Raw genomic sequence first — 20942 nt, forward strand, 5'->3', positions numbered from 1 at the left:
TGGAAAAATAAAAGGGGCACTGTCTCGGACAGAGGCCAGCTGCCACTGCAGTAACCCCTCAGCAGGGAAGCCGGGAGGCTCTGCGGAGAAGGGGGCCCCCAGCGAGCAGACGGGCAGTTCAGCAGAGGTCAGCAGGGCACAGGGCCTATGGCTGGTCCAACTCTTGATGCTCGTCACTATCGCCACTCCAACAAGCTGCTATTTTTTGGCTTTTACTAAAATAATCTCTGTGTATGAAATCCACTCTAATTCTACTGCCATTCTTGTTTTCTGAACTGCAATACACTCTACACATTTATCCTGTTTAGATCTTAGAATACTGGGTAACAGTTTCCTTACTCAGGTAAAGAAGTACTAAATAACCTGATATATTCAATCACGTGAAAATAAACATCCTTCCAAAGTTACCTGCATTGCTCTTTATGCTTTCTGAAATGAACAATAAACATGTATACCACTGTGATTCCAGGCATATACAGACAACCAATAATGTTAATCCAGGGACACTGGAAGTCACCCACCCACTATCAACATGAACATGGAAAAGATAATAACCTAGCAAAGTCCTAAGAAACCTTGTATGCAAACCTACACACTTCTCTCTCCACCTCCTCTTGAAACTAAGCGTGTGTTCCTATTTGACTGGTGACCTGCATTAAGTGTGGGGGGCGAGGGGGAGACCCACACACTAACCCTCTCTCAAAATTCTCAAATGTGTATGTAACACTACTGACAAAAGGGCTCTATTACAGAGCAACTGATGCTCTGAGGCAAACCATTTTGAGCCATTAAACATGCCAGAACCAACAGGAACTGTGCACTTTAAGTCCTGACGGGCACCTTTTTTTCCCTTTAAAATTTTAACTCATCTAGTGAATACAGACTACCAAGTCTCCAATGTCTGACCGCTTCTCAGATGCACAAACTCCTGGCTAGAAATAGAGCACAGGTCCTGACGCTTACAGGGGTGACTGTCCATCCTGGACAATAACCTTCTATTCAGGGTCCCCCTCGCTGGCAGGAGGCAGCCTGTGTCTGGGGACAGGACCTTCTGTTCAGGGCCCCCCTCGCTGGTGGCAGGCAGCCTGGGTCGGGGGACGGGCAATCCCAGCGCTCTCTGAGCGGAGCCGCGTACCTTTTTTGTGGTGCTGAACTCGTAGACAACGTCCTTCTCCTGGTCTCGCATCACCGGCTTTGTGGAGACGTTTCCCACGTACACGTGACTCCGGATGACAGGTAACAGGTCAAAGGTCGCCTCCCCGATCTTTCTCAGGGCCTCTGTGATGGCTCTGTCGGGGGAATCCGCGGTTTCTTCAGGGCTGGAGGGGGACTGCGAGGCCGGGAGAGGATGCCTGTTGTCCTCTGTGCTTGGGGCTGCAGCCTGGGGGAGGTCCGTCCAGGGGCTGCAGCCCATGCCCTCTGGGGTGGGCTCTGGCTCTGGGGACCCGTTGTCCAGGCGCAGCCTCTTGGCGCTCCTCGGTGCACTGGCAGACAGTGTCCGTTTCCCAGCCGGGTCCTGCGGAGGCCCCAGGCCGCCCACCTTGTCCTGCTTGCCATCACTGCCAGAGCTGCCCCCTGCCTTCACAAAGGCGGTGGAGCTGGAAGCGATGGCTTGGAAGCCTGCGAGGGCACCCACGGGCCCCGGCAGGCCCTTACGGTTCGCCGGAGGGCCACGGGTGAGCTGGATGTTCCCTTTGAGGATGTTGAGGGTGCGGGCCCGGGCGGACAGCTCTGGGTACATGGTGTCCAGGATCTTCACAGAGTTCTCCGGGGGCGCTGCCACCGCAGGATGGGCGGGTGCAAGTGGGGGCAGGCGGCCGGGCACTGGGAGGGCGTGCTTTGGGGTCGCTGCGCAGAACTGCAGCGGGGACGACAAGACCCTGTTCCCGGCTGGCGCAGATGACGGCGACGGGGAGGCACACAGAGGAGAGCAGGGCCTCGGCTCCTCCGGCAGCGGGGATGTCACAGGAGGCGCCGGGGGCTCGGACGACGGGGACGTTGGGCAGAGCGGGGACAGTGGAGAGGAGGGGCTGGAGCTGGAGATGAGGGGAGATGCCAGGCGGGACGTCCTTGGCGGCGTGGCGATCAGGGGGGCCAGCAGTGGGGGCAGCGGGGGCCCCACCTCCTGCCGGATCTTGCTCAGCGTGTCCACGCAGCAGTCTGCGGGTGTGGACGTGTCGGCGGTGGCCAGGATGGTGTGCGTGTGACTTCTTTGGGGTCTTCCATGACCTCTGTCCCCTGAGAACGACGGAGAGACTTCGCGCTCAATGGTCTCAACGCGGCCTGATGCCGGAGTCCTGACTGGCTTGTTGGACTGGTCTCTGTTTGAAACCTTTGATCGATTCTTATTTTTGCCCAGTGGCTCCAGTTTCGAGTTACAGTAAGTGTGATCGAACGGAGCAGCCTGTGACTCGAAGTTCTGATCATATATCTCGGAGCTGATCCTCACGCTGGGTTTAACGGGTCTGTTTCGCAAACGACTTTTATCAAAGTTACCACTCTGCCCGCTGCTTGAGATATCCTCCTGGGTTCCAGCCGCACTGCGGCCACATGGGGGCTCCTGAAGAGGTGAGCTGGGGCGACCAGCCTCTGGAGACCTCTCCACGGGAGGAACCAAAAGGAAACCAGCTGCCAGCTCTTCCGAATGGGTGGAAAGGGGGGCGGCCTCCGGGGCGTCACACAGGATCACCTGGCCCAGCTCCGGCATGAGCGTCACCCCGTTGATGATGGTCCAGTTGTCCCCTTTCTCAATGACTAGGTTCTGATCCTTGTTGATGAGCACATTGATGACCTCAGAGGTCACCGTGGAGATCTGACATTGGAGCCTCACCTCTCCAGGCCCCGCCCCCGGGTCAGCGTTGGGGACCGAGGGCTCTTCGGGTTCTGACTGGATCTCTTCCCGATTGCCCGCCGGCCTTACCGCGTCCACGCGGCCCTCAGGAGTGCTTTGCGTGTTTTCGCGGCCAGGTTCAGCACAGGTGGGAGACCCGCCCTGAGTGTGCGCGCTGGCCCTCGGAGTGGGTGAGGCGGTGATGGCTGTGTCCAGAGGTGGAAGTTGCTGCTGGAGGTGCTCTGCCGTCGCGCTCTCAGGCCCTCTGAAGAGGAGCAGCCCCTCGGCCTCCTCCGCCTCGCTGTCCTCCTGGCTGGCCTGCAGCTCCTGCCCGAGCCTGGTGAGCACCTCGGACAGCGTCTCCAGGGAGCAGCGAGGGAGCTGACCCCGCAAAGTACAGTCGTCTTCCTCCGACTCCACCCACTCTTCAGAGGTCTCCAGTGCTTCCTCTTCACAGAGCTGACTTCCATACCCTTCTCCTGATGGTCCACTGGGCTTCAATTCCTCTTTCATTCCTCTATTCAGTGTTCCTTTGCTAGAACATTCTGAAACGGAGTCCGCTGAACTATAATCTCTCAGCTGACAGCTTTCAAGAAACATGACGACCTCGGACGTGGACAGTCTGTCCATCTCAGACAGCGTGCTGATGTTGAAGTCCTGCAGAGCTGAGGTCAGGGAGCCCACCTCGACGGATGGCCCAGCCTCTGCAGGCCCTGCACCCCACCCGCGGGCCCTGGGGGCGCTGTGCAGGTCCGGCTCCAGAGCGGGGTCGGGCTCGGGCTCCCCCTCGCTGCTGCTGGGCGCCTCGCTCTCCTCTACCTCGGTGTCGCCTCCGCCTGCCTCCCGGATGCCGCTGTAACAGCACGGGGCAGGGCGTGGAGATGCGGTCTCGGCAGCACCCAGGCCTTCAAGAGGCGCGCAGCCAGGACTCTCAGACTCCAGGAGCAGGCGCTCCTTCAGGCCACGCTGTAGGGCAGGTGGGGCCTGTGAAACCGCCAGAGCCGCCCCAGGGCACCTGACTGCGTCTCCAGCAGGAAAACCTCCGGAGAGAGTCAGGTCCGTGTCTGGACATTTATCCACATCCAAGCTGGCCGTGTCCACGCCTGTGGCCAGGAGACCAGGGCTCTGCTTCTGCGCCTCTTCCTGCACCGCGGCGCCCATCACAGCATCCCGGTTTGGGACCGGGATGTTCTCAGAAAAGAATGAGGATTTACAGTCTGTAGGATGATGGGAATTTTCTACTGGGAAAGAACCACTTGGAGCATCAAAATCTAACCTTCCCCAGGAGGCGGGGGCTCCTGAGGCAGGGCTCCGGGCACTGCTCTTCGTGTCCCTCCTCTCCCCGCCATGCTGCGCTCCACACGCCAGCCAGCTGGCCCGGGCGTCGCCGTGGGGCGCTGGGGTCTCCGGGCGGGCAGGCTGCGCGGGGCCAGGCCGCGCCTGCCTGGTGATCACTGATACTTGATTGGGCAGCACGGACGTGGGGGCCCGGGGAGCAGCAGGACCACGGTCCTCACTGGTGAACACGCACGCCGACCCACCGCCCTCTGAGGACCATACGGCCCGGGGCCTCGCCTCACTGCCCCGCCGCAAGAGGTCACTGTGGTGCCAGGAAGCGCTCCTGCCAAAGCCGAAGCCGCTCCTGACCAAGCTGGACAGAGGCCCCGGCGACGCTCTGAAACCTGTCCGAGCCGGCGCGAGCTCCACTCTCAGTGCCTGCCCAGCAGCCAGCCCAATGCCAGCGGCTCCTGGGAACGCTGAGCGAGGGGGGAACGATGAGCGTGAAGGGAACGGAGGCTGCGGGAGCAAGCAGGCATCACTCAAGTCCTTCACAAAGGCTGCGCATCCCAGCGGGCCGCTCCTCTGACCAAAAGGATCGGACGTGCCCGACATGGGGCTCAGAGTCGGGAAGCTGCTCTCGAGACGGGCCCCTCCTGAGGAGCACCCCGGGGGCTCGGGGGGCACCTCCACCGCAGTCACCCCGGCAGCGGGCGTGGTCTGCTCTGAGCCACAAGGGCGGGGAGGGCCAACTGCAGGGGGAATGGCGGGACCACCGCCATCCTCCAGCCCCGAGGGAGACGGGGGGTGGCCACAGCAAGGGGAGGCGCCTGAGGCCGAGGAGCAAGACCAGGCATCTCCCAGGCTGAGCCCCGCGGTTCCCGGGGTGGGGGGCCCTTCTGAAACACACCCCTGCGTGGCTCCTCTTTCCTTCTCCAAGGCTCTAGGCTGTCCCTGGAAATGACCAGAGGCTGACTGCCGCCCCGATTCAGAAGCAGTTCCATCAATGAGTGTCCACCTGGCCAGCTCTAACTTGGGTGATTCGATCCATGGGGACAGCAGGGTCTTCCCATCAGGTGCCCTGGGCTCCCTGAGCGGCTGCAGGCCCAGGGGAGGGGGACGAGGGTCTGACTGACCATGAGCCGTGCCCTCCTCTCGAGCTAGGCCGCCCAACAGCGTCTCAGCAGGCTTGCCACCCGGGGCTCTGGGACGTGTCCACACTGTGGGCACCAACCTGTCCTTCTGCCCGACCTCTCTGTGTCTGCCCAGCTTGTCCACAACGCCCTTCTCTCTCCCACTCCCGAGCTCAGAGGACACGGTCCAGAGCTGCTCCCGAGCAAAGGCGAATGAAGCTGCGGGCTCCTGCAGGTTTGCTGCGAAGGTGCCAAAGCCGAGCGTGGTCCCTGCACTGAGAGCCAGGGCGGCCTCGCGGGTGTGGGGCTGCTCCTCCCAGGCTCCAGCTCCTTTCTTCTCTCCAGATAAGCCACAGCGGTCCTGGGCCTCAGGCGGATCTTCTTTGGACACAGGCTCCGAGTTCCTACATGGGGCTGACTCATAATCACTGGAGTTGGCACCCTCTCCAAAGGGTTCCTTAAAAACAAAGGAATTGTATCCATCAGTTAAATACCACTTAAACCAACTACACAGTTACTGATTCAATGCACTGAACACGGACACGCTCTGGAAGCGTCTGAGAAAGGCAGGCCACCCCAGGCGCCCCATGGGTAGGTGGGCGGGGGTCGGGGAGCCAGGGCCCTCCCCCTCTCTCCTCAGAGAAACCCCCCAGGGCTCCACACACGCTCACTGCTGCTCCCCAAGAGGCGTCCAGGTGCTGCTGCACTCGCAGCCCAGGGCTTGCTCTGTCCTGACTGTGAACCGTCCTCCTCAACTCAGAAGACCCACTGCAGGCAGCCGCCCAGCTGTCCTCTCAACCTCCACTCGCCCCTCCCGGTCCCCCCAGCCCGACCCGTGCTCTAGGGGCTGCCCTGTGAGCCCCTCTGCCCATACCTCTCACCGAGGCTGCACCCCAGCTGCAGTTATCCCTGGACCCTTCAAGTTCCCCTCCGTGTACGGACTACTCCCCTTCCCCATGGCCCGTGACCTTCATGTCTGCTCCAAAAGCCCTCCTCGACTCCCAACCAGCCCCTCTCTTCCGGAGACCTTCCGTGACACCGCCGGCCCCAGGCCCCCGCTGCCCCCCGGCACCCCCAGGGAAGGCCTGCCCACCCCTAAGGTGGACCATTTCCCACCCAGAGAGGCTCTTCTCTGTGTTGTCTCCAGCGTCCCTGGCCGACCCCTCCTCTCACAGCCACACTGCAAATCTCACCAGGCTCGCTGCTCTCTCAGCCTGGAGACCTTTTCCAAACCAGTGTCTATCAGTTAACTCCAGTGCGGCTACTGGGTCCAGGGGTCAAGAGCGCAGGACACTGGTGATCCCAAGATTCCAGTCAACGGTCCTGCCTCTCCCCGGAGTCTCCCACTTTCTTCCCATCCCCACCGCAACTCAACGGAAACTCTCACGTGGAACCCGACCTTTAGGTCCACTTCTCTGGACCCACTGACAGCTCCCCATGCTGTCAGGAGAAAACGCCAAGCCCTGAAGACTCACATGGGCTTGGGTCTGGTCTGGGTGCACGCTCCCCGTGTCCAGAGTGCCACACCTCTGTAAACAGCACCAGACACCCGGCACCTCCTCCACGGCCAGCCAGACGCCAGCATCCGGGGGCCTCTCCCACTAGGTGTGCGCCGGCCTCCCACCAGGGTGAGCCCCTAACCCAGCCCCCGGCAACGCAGACGCCACCACGGCGCCCTCATGGGCAAGCACCCAGGACCCAAGCAAGAGTGACCAGGTCCTGTCACCTCTGTGCCCGCAGTGTCCAGCATCATGTCCAGAACATAACAGATATGCATTACGGTTCCTAAATGAAGTGATTCAAAGGAGCCATTAATTTCTTTCTTCCTTAAGTCAAAAAGCATGCAAATCTGCTCTGTCAAGACTAACTTCCCCTATATGTAATTTGGTTCTGTGTTTTCCAAGTCTCCTAGTAAGTGTGTTGTGAAGTGAAAGTTGCTAATTTGTGTCCAACTCTTTGTGACCCCTATCATTTTCACAATTTAAACAATAAAAAGGAAAGAGAAAAAAAGACTAACTTCCTAAGAAATTACATAAACCATTCTGCAAATACAGAGATGATGAATTCATTGCATGAAGGTGGAGAACGCAGCAACCTAAGTTAACAGGCGTGCATGCCATACACGGACCTTCTGTCTCTGAAACACTCCAGGCAGACAAACACCTGTGTAACTCACTCATTCCATCCCTGTTACGTGTCTAAAGATAAGAGTAAACAACTAAGACACAGTCCTCCACAGGAGACTTAAAACACACTGCAGATGAAGACAGTAATAATGCACCCCCAGCACACAACGAAGGCCACGACATGTGCGCACGTGTGTGCGCGCTTGTGTGAGTACAAGATACGGACCCCGGGGCAGTGGCGTGCCTCACGAACTCCCGGCTTCCTCCCTGACACTATGCAGAACGCGCTCACACGTTAGGGTGGACAAGGTGGCCACCTGGGGAGGCCAGTGCAAAGTGTCCACTCACAGGTGCAAACAGAGAGGGTGAGACACCCAGGTGAGGCGGCGATGCCAGCGGCGGGGAGGGCACTGGGGACAGCAGAGGCGGGGGCAGCCTGAAGAAGTCGACCGCAGCCTGGAGGTCCTCGTCAAAACCAGGGCCCTGAGCCTCGCTCCTCCACGCCACAGCCTTGGGACTCGTGTCCTCTTGAGAGAGGCCGTTGTCGCGACCTGCTGCTCCACCCACATCCTCACAGGCAGAGAAGTCACCCTCAATCTCCATGGACAGTTCTGCCAGGCACGTCTGCACTGCCGAGGTGCGGATGGGACTGCCACCTGCTGCAGGGGGCACCCCATCTTCCCCGAACTCTATGGATCTGCAGTATTCTCGGGCAGGTTTTTCTGCAAGGGGAAAAAAGTGAATATCAAATTATTTACAGTTATCAATTAAAAAAAAAAACCACCTATTTTAACACTTCAAAATGCTTGTATTAAATCCAAGTAGAAACATTTTTAAAAGCCAACAATCCCTTCCTAAAGAATAGCCTATAAAACTTAAACACATTCCACAAAGTACGCTTCCCTCAACAAGTAAACGAGAAGACGGCCGGGGGAAAGGGTGAGATGCCTTTGTCCACGGGCAGCAGGGTATGCCTGCCAAGGCTTCCGTCCGTGGCCAAGGTGACAGGCCTCGATGACACACTCGTTCTCTTGGGAAGTCAGCAGTATTGGGGAGAAACAGCCTTCTGCCACAAGGCGACAAGAAACAAATTTCTCCTTCTAAAATCAACTTATACCAGGCCTACTCCATGTAGGGCTTCCCTTGTGGCTCAGCTGGTAAAGATCTGCCTACAATGCAGGAGACCTGGGTTCAATCCCTGAGTTGGGAAGATCCCCTGGAGAAAGGAAAGGCTACCCACTCCAGTATTCTGGCCTGGAGAATTCCATGGACTGTATAGTCGATGGGGTCACAAAGAGTCGGACACAACTGAGCAACTCTCACCTCCACCCCATGAAAGTATTTGTACAATACTCTAAGGAACCTGACTACGTCACAGAAATACTTTGCACTATAACACAACTGAAAGCTACTATGAAATGCCGGTTCTCTTTGGGTTTTGATTTTGGTGAGCAACAGCAATGCTAATTGTTAGTAAAAATACTGTGTCCTGGCAATTAACTGGAAACAACCACTTGTCATATTTGAAAGCTATAAAAACATATGAAAGCTACAAAAACACCTTTCGTAGAAGGCCTCAGGGCTCCCTGGAGCAGTGGCTGATTACAGGGCTGGGGAGGGAAAAATACAAGCTGAGCCCGAGACAGTTTGCAGAACCAGATGTAAAGACGGACATGCCTAAGAGGCCCAGATGGTCCCAGTGACTGCACCTGGGGCAACCTGAGCGGTAAGATGACTAGTGAAAGTACCGGATTATGATGCACAGAATAAAACAAGTGTCTATGAGACCACACTGACAGAAGTGAATGCAAAGTGAATGAATGAGTGAGTGGAGAAAAATGACAGTTCTTCCTTACAGAAGAATTGCAGTTAATACCTTTAGGAAAACAAGGGAATTGCAAAAGCCACTATTTGACAAAGTAGTAATCGCAGCCTACAAGATATACCAGCAGAGCTAAAATCAGTGGGCCAGGGCTAGAGAGAAACAGATATGTGCCATGTCACAGCGCCTCCCTCGGGGTGGCCACTGAGTCAAGAAGCAACAGCAGTTTCACAGGAGGAACCGGGCCGACATCACCTTCCACAGAGATCAAGGTTAACAGCCCCCAGGACAAGGCCGACCACACGCTCTCTCCCCAGAACACACTAGGAGCTCTAGTGGAAAATACACAGCCTCACTCTAATACAAGAAAACATGCCACAACCCACAGGGTTTCTACCCAATGATCTGTACTCTCCAAAAGGGTCAGGAGACAAGGAAAGATCCGTAACTGCCAGAGCAGGGGCAACTAAAGGCAGAAAAAAATGAGAGTGGAAGCATGAGTCGCTCAGTCATGGTCCAGCTCTTTGCAACCCCATGGACTGGGGCCCGCCAGGCTCCTCTGTCCATGGAATTCTCCAGGCAAGAATTCTGGAGTGCATAGCCAATCCCTTCTCCTGGGGATCTTCCTGACCCAGGGATCGAACCCAGGTCTCCCACATTGCAGACAGATTCCTTACCATCTGAGCCACCAGAATTAAAGGAATCCAGGGAAAGTGACATGGGCGGAGAAACGGTGAAACCCGGTCTCCACCTGCACCAGCCACACACACTCCCTCTACGAGTCCTTCTGGTTTCCCAGTGGATGTTCCCTGATGAAGCAGCTATTACAAAATTCAAAACCAGACGCATTCAACGAGACTAGAAATCATGCTAGAAGGAACAGGGTTTTGGATGATGGCAAGCGCCCATCTCAGTTTATTTCACTCTTTCAATGAGAGATTCGAGAAATTAAAAACTAAAGACGAAAAAAAAAAAAAACTAAAGACGTACAACGTCCACAGTAAACACCGCTGCTGCTGTATGAAATGAAGCTCTGGAAGCTTCCCCCTCACCTGGGATGTATCTGCCACCCTCACCCGGGAGTCTGTGTGTGGTGTTGATGCACAGCCAGAGCTCCTTCAGAAGCAGTTTTACCTTCCCTGTGGAAGAGAGGCAAGTGTTAGTCATGTCATTTGGCTCATTCAGCCCAAGGCCAAAACACACTCCTGGGAAATCGGGATTTATCAGGGAATTAGAAAACTAGGTAACTTAAACCCCCTTCCCCTCCTTCCATCACTGAACACAATTCAGCTGGCTACTAATGTGAAAGCATGTTGACTGAAGGCTGAACACAAGCCTGGGTTTTGCTTGGAGGGTGCAGAGCACACAGGGTAGGACTCAGAAAACCCAGCGTGCTTGTTGGGAAAGGTCTTCACCTCCATTATGCACGCACATGACAAACAAATCTCTGGTCTCTGCATTTTCCACAGACAGTGACGTGACTGGGGAGCGCAGGGAGGAAGCCCAGCTAGAGGGACCGGTATAGATCACCGCTCCACAGATTCTACACAGAAGAAACAGTATCAGCTCAGTTCCATGAGGTCATCAGAAATGCCACCAGAGGTGACCAGGCGGTAGTTAACTTAGGGGCTTCGTGGGTCTTGGGAAATTCTTTTATGGCCTTAAGGGGAAATGAGAGGAGATCAACGTGCGGGTATAGACATATGGAGAGGGAGAGAGAGTCACCCACGTGAGCACACAGAAGGAAGCATCTACGTCTATATAAGCAAAGTGAGAGCTTTGTAATTTTTGAAAATTTTTTTCAAATGGGTCTGAATTTCTAAAGTGGTTAAGAATCACTGGTTCAAGTTGAAAGGCAAAGGACAATTGTAACTAAATGAAAGTCATATAACATTAAGAATATCACACTGTGGTTTTAAAGTAAATTTAACATTAAAAATACAAATTCCTCAAAATGTTCCAAGCAAAAAACATTCATCAAAATATAAATATGAATAGTTCGTGTCAAATACATATAAAAAGACAAGCCACATTACTTAATATTTAACTGAAAATAATTATTAAGTACCTGGTAATTTCAAGTCACCTCAAAATTCTGTTGTAGCTCACTTGAGGTTATTAAACAGAATCATTTCTTGAAAACACTGAAATCTTTAATCCAGTTCTAGAGAAGTTAAAAAGATCAATCTTCTAAACTAAAATATCTCCAAGGAATCACAAATTTTGGAACAGGACAGCCCTATTTAATGGCAAACTACATCTATAGTAGAATTCCATAATGAATAAATTAATTCCACAGAAAAAGGACCAGGACAAACTGGGCAAACGTACAGAACTTGGGAAATGTGGGCATTTCCAGCCTCTCCTGACCCACATTAGCCAGTCGCTGGTGAGGTGCATCCATATTCAAGCTGCAAAGTTCTATGATCAAGTAGTTTATCTACACTGTAGTTAACCCACCCAAAGCCTGCTTCCAAATACCATGACACCCTTTGCTTAAATGACCTGACCAGGATCTCTGCTTATTACAAATACCCAAAGCAGCAAACAAGGAACCTGAAAAAAAATACACAAGAAAGTTCCTTCTCTGTTCTTACAGAGGCTATTAACCAGAGCTATGCCTATTCCAGCTAAGCGCCTTCATTACTTCCAGTCTGACACGAGAACTATCCGATACCAGCAAGCAGAAAACAGCCTGCATCCTGGCACTTTCGGGACTTGGTCGTGAAAACCTTTCGGCTGAACCACACGCCTTCCCCTGACCCTGTGATAGACGCCTCCTTTATCAAACGCCAGGCATCTCCGAGGACAGCGTTTCTAGACTTGCCTACTCCACTGACTTGTCAGTGTCCACATGAATGGCACGCATCCTTAATCACAACAACCTTGTAACTATATTTTAGTATCTGTGCTAGCATGACCCTGGCTCAGGATTAAATTGTTATTACGGGTCTATTGCTTCTGATAAGCCTTCCCCATCCAGTCTTAAGAATATATATTTATACATACATGGGGGTAAAATTCCCATCTCTATGCCTTCACTGTTTACATCCAGGAACACAGCATTTGTGTGCATGTTCAGTGGTTTTAGAGCTGTCTTCACAGAGGCAGGCACGCTGCCTTCAGGTACTTCCCTGGGTGTCTAACCGATCTGCGGCCACCTGAGAACGGACTGTTCTTATGCCATCTGTTCTGACAGACTAGTGAAGACCCACCGTGCGTCCTCACTGTAAGCACCAGCGCTCGCCCGAGCTCCAACACTGCTATCTTCCTTTCTCCACCTCGTCAGTGCCCTCATTTCCAATGACAGCAATCTGACAGCTCCTGCGCTGTGAGTCCACTCGGGCGCATGGCTCAGGTCCCCAGCAGACACAGAAGGGTGGAGGAGCAGGCTCGCCTCGTCTCTGATGCAACGACTAGGCTCTCAGTGCTTCACGTTTCTCAAGTGCGAAGTGCTTTTTCCTATTATTATCTCGTCTTTTTTTTTAATGAGGAATGGATGCTGAATTGAGATGACCCTATCATGTCCCTCTTAACCAGCTGTTGTCGTAGTCCTGAGATAAATCCTCAGTCATACTTTGTCCATATTCTATATTACTAACAGATGTGAGTTCTTACAGTTTTAGTATTTTCACAGCTTCACTGCTAAGTGACAGTTCTAAGTGCTGAAGACACGTGTGCGCATTTTCACGCACACAGTTAGTTTTGGCACACGGTTCTGCTAGTCAGAAGAACAAGACAGGAGCAGTCCTAAAGCAAAAACAATGATAAAGACATCAGGTTTTCACTGAAGATCTGCTCACCTGCAAGCCATCCAGAGCTTCCATAGTATTATCTTTAATTTTTAACTTTCTTACGAGTTATTTCTCTGTTCAGGATATTCCAACAACTGCTCTATGTCAATCTGAGCGTGTTTTCCTACAAAACAGTCCATTTTACAAACATGATAAAATCTGAAATTTGTGAAATTCAGAAATTCTCAAGATGTAGTTTGACAGCGTCCTCAGTCCTAGTGCTACGAAGCTTTTCTGCCTTCCTTTCTTGGTCAGCTTCACCAGCACTGCAGAGATCCAGCTGTTCATTTCAACGGCCCTAAGTTAACTGCTCTGTTTCCTATTTCATTCATTTATGTTTCCTTCTTCATCAGTTCCTTCCTCCTATTTTCCTTGGGTTTCTGTTGTATTTTGCTACCTTCTTAAGTCATTCATTTTCTGGAATTCTCGCTTCATTTACGGTAATTCCTGCGTCCTAGCATGGCTTACCAGGTACTGCTAGCGGTAAAGAATTTACCTGTGAATGTAGGAGACCTAAAGAGACTCTGGGTTCGATCCCTGTCTTAGGAATATCCCCTGAAAAAGGGCAAGCCAACCCACTCCAGTATTCCTGCCTGGAGAATTCCACAGACAGAGGAGCCTGGCGAGCTACAGTCCATGGGGTCACAAGGAGTCGTATGTGACCGAAGCCACTTGGCACACAGGGTGTGTCTCCGGGACCCTTCCTCCGAGGCTGCCCTGTGTCTATCCTCACATATCCTCACAACATCGCTTACAACCATGGATCACTCACTGAATACTGGCAATATCTCAAAGATTTTAATAAATGCTGCCTTTCCACTGCTGCTAAGTCACTTCAGTTGTGTCTGACTCTGTGCGACCCCATAAACGGCAGCCCACCAGGCTCCCCCGTCCCTGGGATTCTCCAGGCAAGAATACTGGAGTGGGTTGCCATTTCCTTCTCCAGTGCATGAAAATGAGAAGTGAAAGTGAAGTCGTTCAGTCGTGTCCCGCTCTTCGAGACCCCATGGACTGCAGCCCACCAGGCTCCTCCGTCCATGGGATTTTCCAGGCAAGAGTACTGGAGTGGAGTGCCATTGCCTTCTCCAAAATGCTGCCTTATTTTTGTTAATTTCCAAAACTGCTTAGTATTTCAGCTTTTATCTTTTCTGTTATCCAAGAGCAGTTTATTATGTGTGTTCGGTTACCAGTTTTTCAGGAAGGAGATAGGAGAGGTTTTTATTAATATCTTTTGAAATATCTATAACCTAATCTCAGATTGCAGCTTTTTATTTAGTAGTCAGCTTTTAGGCATGTTTGACAAGTAGTTTACAGAATCCCCGGGCTTTGAGAGTCAATGTAAATCACCCATCCTGCAGTCATTATTCCCATTCCATCTCCCATTTGTTTGCTTTTACTCTCTGTTTCTAACAAACACACTGAAGTCTTTCGTGAAGTCAGATGTGGCTCTTTCCCCTAGAATGCCCAGGCACTTCACCTAGTGCACTTTTATGCCTGAAGGTCACAAGAGCAGGATCTTCTTGATGAACTGTACTGCTGACCATTCTAAACAGTTCCTTTTAATCCAGGCAAATTCATTCCTAGGCATGAATTATTCTTTTGCATTATACAGTTGGTTTAATTGCTAAGTCGTGTCCAACTCTTGTGACCCCATAGTGCCAGGCTCCTGTGTCCATGGGATTCTCCAAGCAAGAATACTGGAGTGGGTTGCCATTTCCTCCTCCAGGGGATCTTCCCAACCCAGGGATCGAACCCAGGACCCCTGCATTGCAGGCAGATTCTTTACCAACTGAAATACAAGGGAAGCCCTTTGTGTTATATGACTGCTTTCAAGTTAGAATTTGCTTGAACTGCAATTTCTATATCCATCCCCCTCTATTCAATCTTTCTGTGTCATTTGTTTTTAAATTTATTTCCTTTGAACAAGTCAGGGATGGAGACTGTACATAAAAATCATGCTCTACAGTTGACAGGCTTTTCTAATGTAACTATCACATCAGGGTCTTGATCTGGGAAATTTTCTGTCATTTCTTGATCACACTCTCTCTGCAAACAGTAGCTCTGTTCTCTGCTCTGGGAAGTCCTAGGTGACCATCACAGCACCTGGCTCTATACTCCAACATCTCAGATTTTCCCTAACACCTTTTATTTCCTTATCTTTTTATACCACATATTGAGAGATATCCACAATTAAATCCCTTGGCTCATCAAAGCAATCTTATACTTGCCCACTCAGCAATCCAGCCTTTCCAGGGGGTTCACCTCTACAATCATGTTTTTAGTATCAGAGAACTGACTCAGACGTCACAGCAGTGGCCCATGGCTATGCCCTCAGATGCTCTCTAAGGACACAACTTGGGCTGGAGACATTTCTCCCTGCTCACGACTGACCACTGTTCCCTCGGGGCCTGCTCGCTCCTGGTGGTTTTCTCTCCTGTCCCTGCCCTTCCCCAGGACAGGAGCACCGTGCACAGCCAGAGCACATCTCCTCAGCCTCCATCCACAGTGCTACTCCTCTGGCAATAAACGCAGGTCCTTGTGCCATGAACCTGCAGGACATGCCTTCATCAGGAGGGCAAGCGAGCGAGAACAGTGAGGAGCCACAAGGCGCACACATACCTCTCTCTCTGGAAACAGGGGGAGCTATCCTTCAAAGCAGCACCATTAACCCAATTTTCTGACACCCACAGCCACCCTGTGTCCTAACTCATCAGAAGACTAAACTTGGGCCGTGGCCTGCAGCCAGTCTGGGTCACAGCCTGTGACAACGTGCAGCTAGACAGCAGCAGCCCTCCCACCCCATCAGTCACACTGCTCCTCCTCGCCCCCACACCACCCCCAGTCTGGGGATGCCAGGCTCCCGCAGTCAAAGCCTGCTTTTGGAGGGCTGCGATTTTCTCTGTGACTGGGGATTTCATCACCAATTGCCACCATCTGCTTTATACCTTCCTCAATAATTGTTAGCACTTTTTAACTATTCTTTTTTTTTTTTTAATCTTCTGCCATCTTTAGATAAGGAACATGAAAGAAAGACAGGCCAACACAGGACTCAGGCAGTCTTTTCAAAAGTGAAGCCGGCCCAATGCTCTTTCTAACTCATAATGTCCTTCAGAAGTCCAGTATTAACAGAGGAAACTGTTAAAAGATATACTTAAGCATTGGGAATTAAACCCATCAAGCTCCAAGCTAAATAATCAGCAGATTCCTAAAGACTTCATTTGTAAAAAGTAAAATAAAGAAGATCCTTTCCCTTACAGAGAAGATATGTTAAAAAAAAGATTTTACTAGTTCTAGTAAAACTATTAAGTAGTTCTTTGACAAAAAATCAGAACGTGAGGCTAGTGAGCAACTGTGGAAGGGGGTGAGGGTTCTGTTTTAAACAGGAGGCCTGATAACGGCTGACTCCTAAAACTGAGACGACCAAACCCAAGAGCTGGCTGTCAGCTGGCAAAGCCAAGCACTACCCAGCCTTCGCTTTCTCTCAGCAGCACCAGTACGCAAGAGTCTCCACACCTCGGAGCAGGAAGAGCCACAGACACATGGAACCATGTATCAATGATGATGACAAACGGGGAATTGGGGCCCAGGCAGCTGAAATGTGCCAACTGTTAGTCTAAGCTGAAGCCTTGAACTGCAGACTAAAAAAAATAAAGGAAGGAAAAAAGGTAGAGGAGACTTCTGAAGACACACTACATACCTGCACAAAACGTGTTTTTAATAATTTCCATTTGGAAAAAACATGGATGGATGACATGAAAATACCATTACTTATTAATCATTTTGAACTTATCTCTATCAAAAAAGTATGAGCTAGCACAGCAGAAATTCATACCTTTTTCAAAACTGAGAATGAAAACACACAGACAGGAAGTACACGACCAAAGGTCCCACGGAAGGTGGGAGTGGTGATGTGAGCCCCAGGTCTCCACTCCTCGCATCGTGCCTCCACCCACGTGGCGGTGGGCACAGCAGGCAACGAGTAGGGCGTGGGGCAACCCTTCTCCCAGAGGACAGCCGCACCCTCCGTGGGACGCCCGGCCTTCCCCAGGTCTTCTGTCTGCCAAAACACCCTGGAGGGCTCGGACTCCACGGTCTCCCTGCCTGCCTTTGGCCACTTCCATATACCTGGCACCTAAGAAATCGAGCGTTAACTGGATAAACTGTTGCCAAGTGTGGAAGTTATACCTCTCCCAGCTTTTTGGCTCTTTCATTCACTGGACTGTTTTATCCGACAGCAAGGTTACAGATCTAATCATGACAGGAAACAGGAGGGGTCTCTTCTAACAAAAATCATCTATGAGCCCTAGAATCCCCATCATTATAGGTGACAGTAACAATCAACCTCCCAAACCACTGAAAGAAATGCACAGAGATTAAAACCAAATTTGTAATATACTCACTTTTATCGATGCTTCCGTAAGAATCACTTGAAATTTGTGTTCCAATATGTCTCAGTTCTAAAATGTGGGGGAAAAGAGTTAGAATAATGTGTGTTGAAACAGCATTTTTAAGTAAGCATTAACTGAATACTCACCCCTTTCATTTTTCTGTTTAGAAAATTCATCAAGTCTTTCCTGTGAAAACAAAACAGAAGCAGTGTATGCGGTGGATGGGAGGGCAGCTGTTTTGGATGGGATGCACAGGGGCAGCCCGGGGCACCCCTTACTGCCCTTGCATCTGTGGGGCCTCTGACTCTGCATGATGGGGACCCCCTGTGCTGAGAGAGGACACGAGCAGGCCTGGAGAGAAGACCCGAACACAGGCGGCACTGCTGTGATCTATTACCTGTGTCTTCTTAAATTCCTTTTCAAGTATTTTCTTTTCATTCCTTAGTTGCTTGAAGTCCTGAGTTTGCTTGACAGCAGCCTCTTTATTTAAAGAGTACAGTGAAGTAAAAGAAAAAAATTATTTACCAAATTTATAAGTACCATTGATAAAATACTCAAAAAACCTACTGAGAGCTTTTCTCATTTTTTTTTCAAATTTGAAACAGATTTTGTAAAGTTGTCATTCTTTCAGTATTCTGTCAGAATCAGGAATAAAGGCAGAAACACTTTTGATTGAACTATTATTATCTACAGAAATGAAGAACTGTCATAGGCCTTAAGAAACCTTTCCAATCCCCAAACAAGCCAACCCAATCCCTTCAGTCAGGCAAAAGGCCCACACGCAAGACCTGCAGAGGAGAGGCTTGATGTGCACACTCTTCAACAACCAGCAGCACTCTGGAGCCAGACTCAGGGGTGTGATTTGCTCAGCAGAGGTTCAGACCCTGCTCTTCGTCCAGGGGAGGGACAGCCTTCCTGGTGTTTACTACACTGCTGTGCCTGCCTGCTCGGAGTTACCCTGCCTCAAGTCAACTCACCCCAAGTCCCGTAACTTTATCACAGAGGCACTTCTAACACGTTTGTGTAGCTCCCCTGTGGACCAAGAGCAAACTCTTCACTCAAGTTTTTGGCTCTGAGCACTGAAGGGTTCAACTACACTATGAAGAACCTGACCAGTACTGACTGCATCCAAGTATGTTCACAGACAATTGCTATGAGAAATAAAATCCTATAAACACCATAGAGACAGTCCCCTCCTGATTCCTCTAACAAACTTGTCTATTTCTTCACCTGATTTCTATGTCCTATCACTGAGAGAGTCATTTCCTAGGCAGGTTGATAAGGAGTCTAGGGGTCCCCAAGGAGAGAGGGGTCTGGAATTCTCAAGGAGGAAGAAAGGACAAACCTTTTTTTCCTTCTCTACATTTCTTAGGATTATATAACAATAATGTATCCTGCCTGAGGACAGTCTCTGGATTAAACCTTTTGGCTAATTCTGTTATCTTAAAATGTAAATTATGGGAGTAGGTCTGGTGAGGTCTTTATAACCTCCAGACATTCTTTGGATTCATTGCAGAGTATATAACTTCATTGCTAACACTAGCAAGCGGGTACTCTTTCTGCCCCCTTCTGATGCCTATATCAGAAGCCTTTTCTATCTCCTTTATATTTTAATAAAACTTTATTACACAAAAGCTCTGAGCGATCAAGCCTCATCACTGGCCCTGGATTGAATTCTTCTCCTCCGGGGGCCAAGAATCCCGGTGTCTTCACGATTCAACAACAACCTTTCATCACTTACTAGAAACATGTTTTTGTCACATGAAAAATATATTTTTGATTCAAAGGAAGTTTGTTGTAATAGCTTCATACACTCTCACAGGCACTTTGGATCCCTTTAAAACATGTCTTTAAACAGACAGTTATCCCCACACACTAGCGAGAGGTCATCTGGGAAGGAACACAGTGATGTTGTACTTACTGCCACAATGCTTTTGCAACAACCAAATCAGGGGAAAAGTTGTTACCAAAATATTTAGAGCTTAAATCTGAAAAACTGGGCTCAATTTAGGCAAGTTAATAACTGGAAACATATTCAGCAACGTCTATTCAAATTCTCAATTCACACTCTAAACTAAGCTGCTCTCTGACGGACTCCTGGTTGCCAAAGGGGATGGAGAGAGAGGCGGTGTGAGTGTGGGGTTAGCAGATGCCAAGCAGTATTCACAGAACGGACACCAGCAAGGTCCTACCACACAGCACAGGGACTAAACTCAATCTGCTGTGTGAGCCGTAATGGAAAAGATAAAAAAGGATGCTTATTTTAAAAAGAATGTTTATATTATGTGAGTCACTATGCTGTATGGCAGAGATTAACACAATGCTATACATCAACTATACTTCAATAAAAAATTAACTACAAAAAGTACACCGTCCTCTGAAGCAGAGCACTAGTGGTGTGGAAACAGGGCAGGGCAGGCTCGGGAGGGCCAACAGTAAGAGGGCAGCCCGGCCCACACCGGGCTGAGCGCGCAGGGGACCAGGGCCAGGGAGGGTCTGCAGGGCCCCCTCGTCTCTACTTGATGCTGTCTCCACATCACAGCCACTGAGTGAATGGGGAAAAACAGAAGGGAAGATCTCAAACTCGACTCCTGAAAGGGCTCTTGGCTGCCACAGGAGGACAGAGCAGACCCCCCTGTGTGGCGTCCGCACCCCACCTGCTCAGTGCAGACACACGGCCCTGACCATGTGGTGGTGGGGCGGGGCAGGGGTGGGTGGGTGGACTGTCAGGGACAAAGTGGAAAGCCCCGATGCAGGGAACCTCACAGAGATCTCTCCATCACGGGAGTCATGAACATCCAAATACTCTTGAGTTTCTGAGTATTAAAAGGAGTATCTTTTCCTACTAACCACTGATTTCATCACGAAAAAATGAGAAGGCCCCATGAGATTCAGCTTTCAAAATTAACTCCTTTGAATGACTGCTGCTTCTTACATGGAACTTGTGAGCTGTGTTCTGAGTGAACACGACAAGGACCTGCACGTCTGTTCAGGAACTGAGAGGAGCGTGGTGCTCACCCTTCTGCCTAAGGGTACCCTAAATGTGCTCTCCCAGGGATACGCCGTCACAACCAGGACGGGACCGGCTGACTGAGAACTGCAGCCCTGCACAGACAGACACCAATCGCTCGCACAAGGGTGATGGCTCCCACCAGCGGGGTAACAGGGTGCCAATTACCTTCCAGCTTCTTCACTTTGGCTTCTAGCTTCTTCTTCCTGATAACACAATTGTACATATTAACAGGGTTAGGGAAGTATTAACAGAAAAAACGTATTACAGCCTCACAATCTGTGATACATGTTTTTTTAAAGTACTGAGATTTATGTAACAAAACGTTAGCCACGACAAGCATCACACACCCACCACTACCACCACCAACTGTTCAGAAGGCAGAGCAAACCACAGAAACAAAGGTATGCTGTTTTCACGCAGTGTTTGGAAAATGGATTTAAAATTCTCTGTTTATCAGGCATGCCACGCCTCGAACTTAGGTGAGCGTGGTTCATCTAAGTCACGCTCGTGTGTCCAGGTGATGCACTGATCAGGTGAGGTTACTTTAAGAAGCATGTC

General features: G+C 50.8%; 1 protein-coding gene across 2 annotated transcripts in view; it reads right to left on the reverse strand.

Moving 5' to 3' along the window:
- ICE1 (interactor of little elongation complex ELL subunit 1) overlaps positions 1-20942 on the reverse strand; it is a 63207-nt gene that overhangs the window by 21004 nt on the left and 21261 nt on the right. Inside the window, exons 7-13 of one of the 2 annotated variants that reach the window (XM_027519914.1) lie at positions 20550-20587; positions 17769-17851; positions 17518-17557; positions 17384-17440; positions 10242-10328; positions 7716-8089; positions 1136-5698 (exon numbers count right to left, since the gene is read on the reverse strand). In XM_027519914.1, the coding sequence (XP_027375715.1) occupies positions 1136-5698; positions 7716-8089; positions 10242-10328; positions 17384-17440; positions 17518-17557; positions 17769-17851; positions 20550-20587 (5242 nt within the window). The remainder of the gene's footprint in view (positions 1-1135; positions 5699-7715; positions 8090-10241; positions 10329-17383; positions 17441-17517; positions 17558-17768; positions 17852-20549; positions 20588-20942) is intronic. The other variant, XM_027519915.1, reaches the window with a different exon arrangement.

This window comes from Bos indicus x Bos taurus, chromosome 20 (assembly GCF_003369695.1).
Source record: "Bos indicus x Bos taurus breed Angus x Brahman F1 hybrid chromosome 20, Bos_hybrid_MaternalHap_v2.0, whole genome shotgun sequence".
Classification (NCBI taxonomy): Eukaryota; Metazoa; Chordata; class Mammalia; order Artiodactyla; family Bovidae; genus Bos; species Bos indicus x Bos taurus.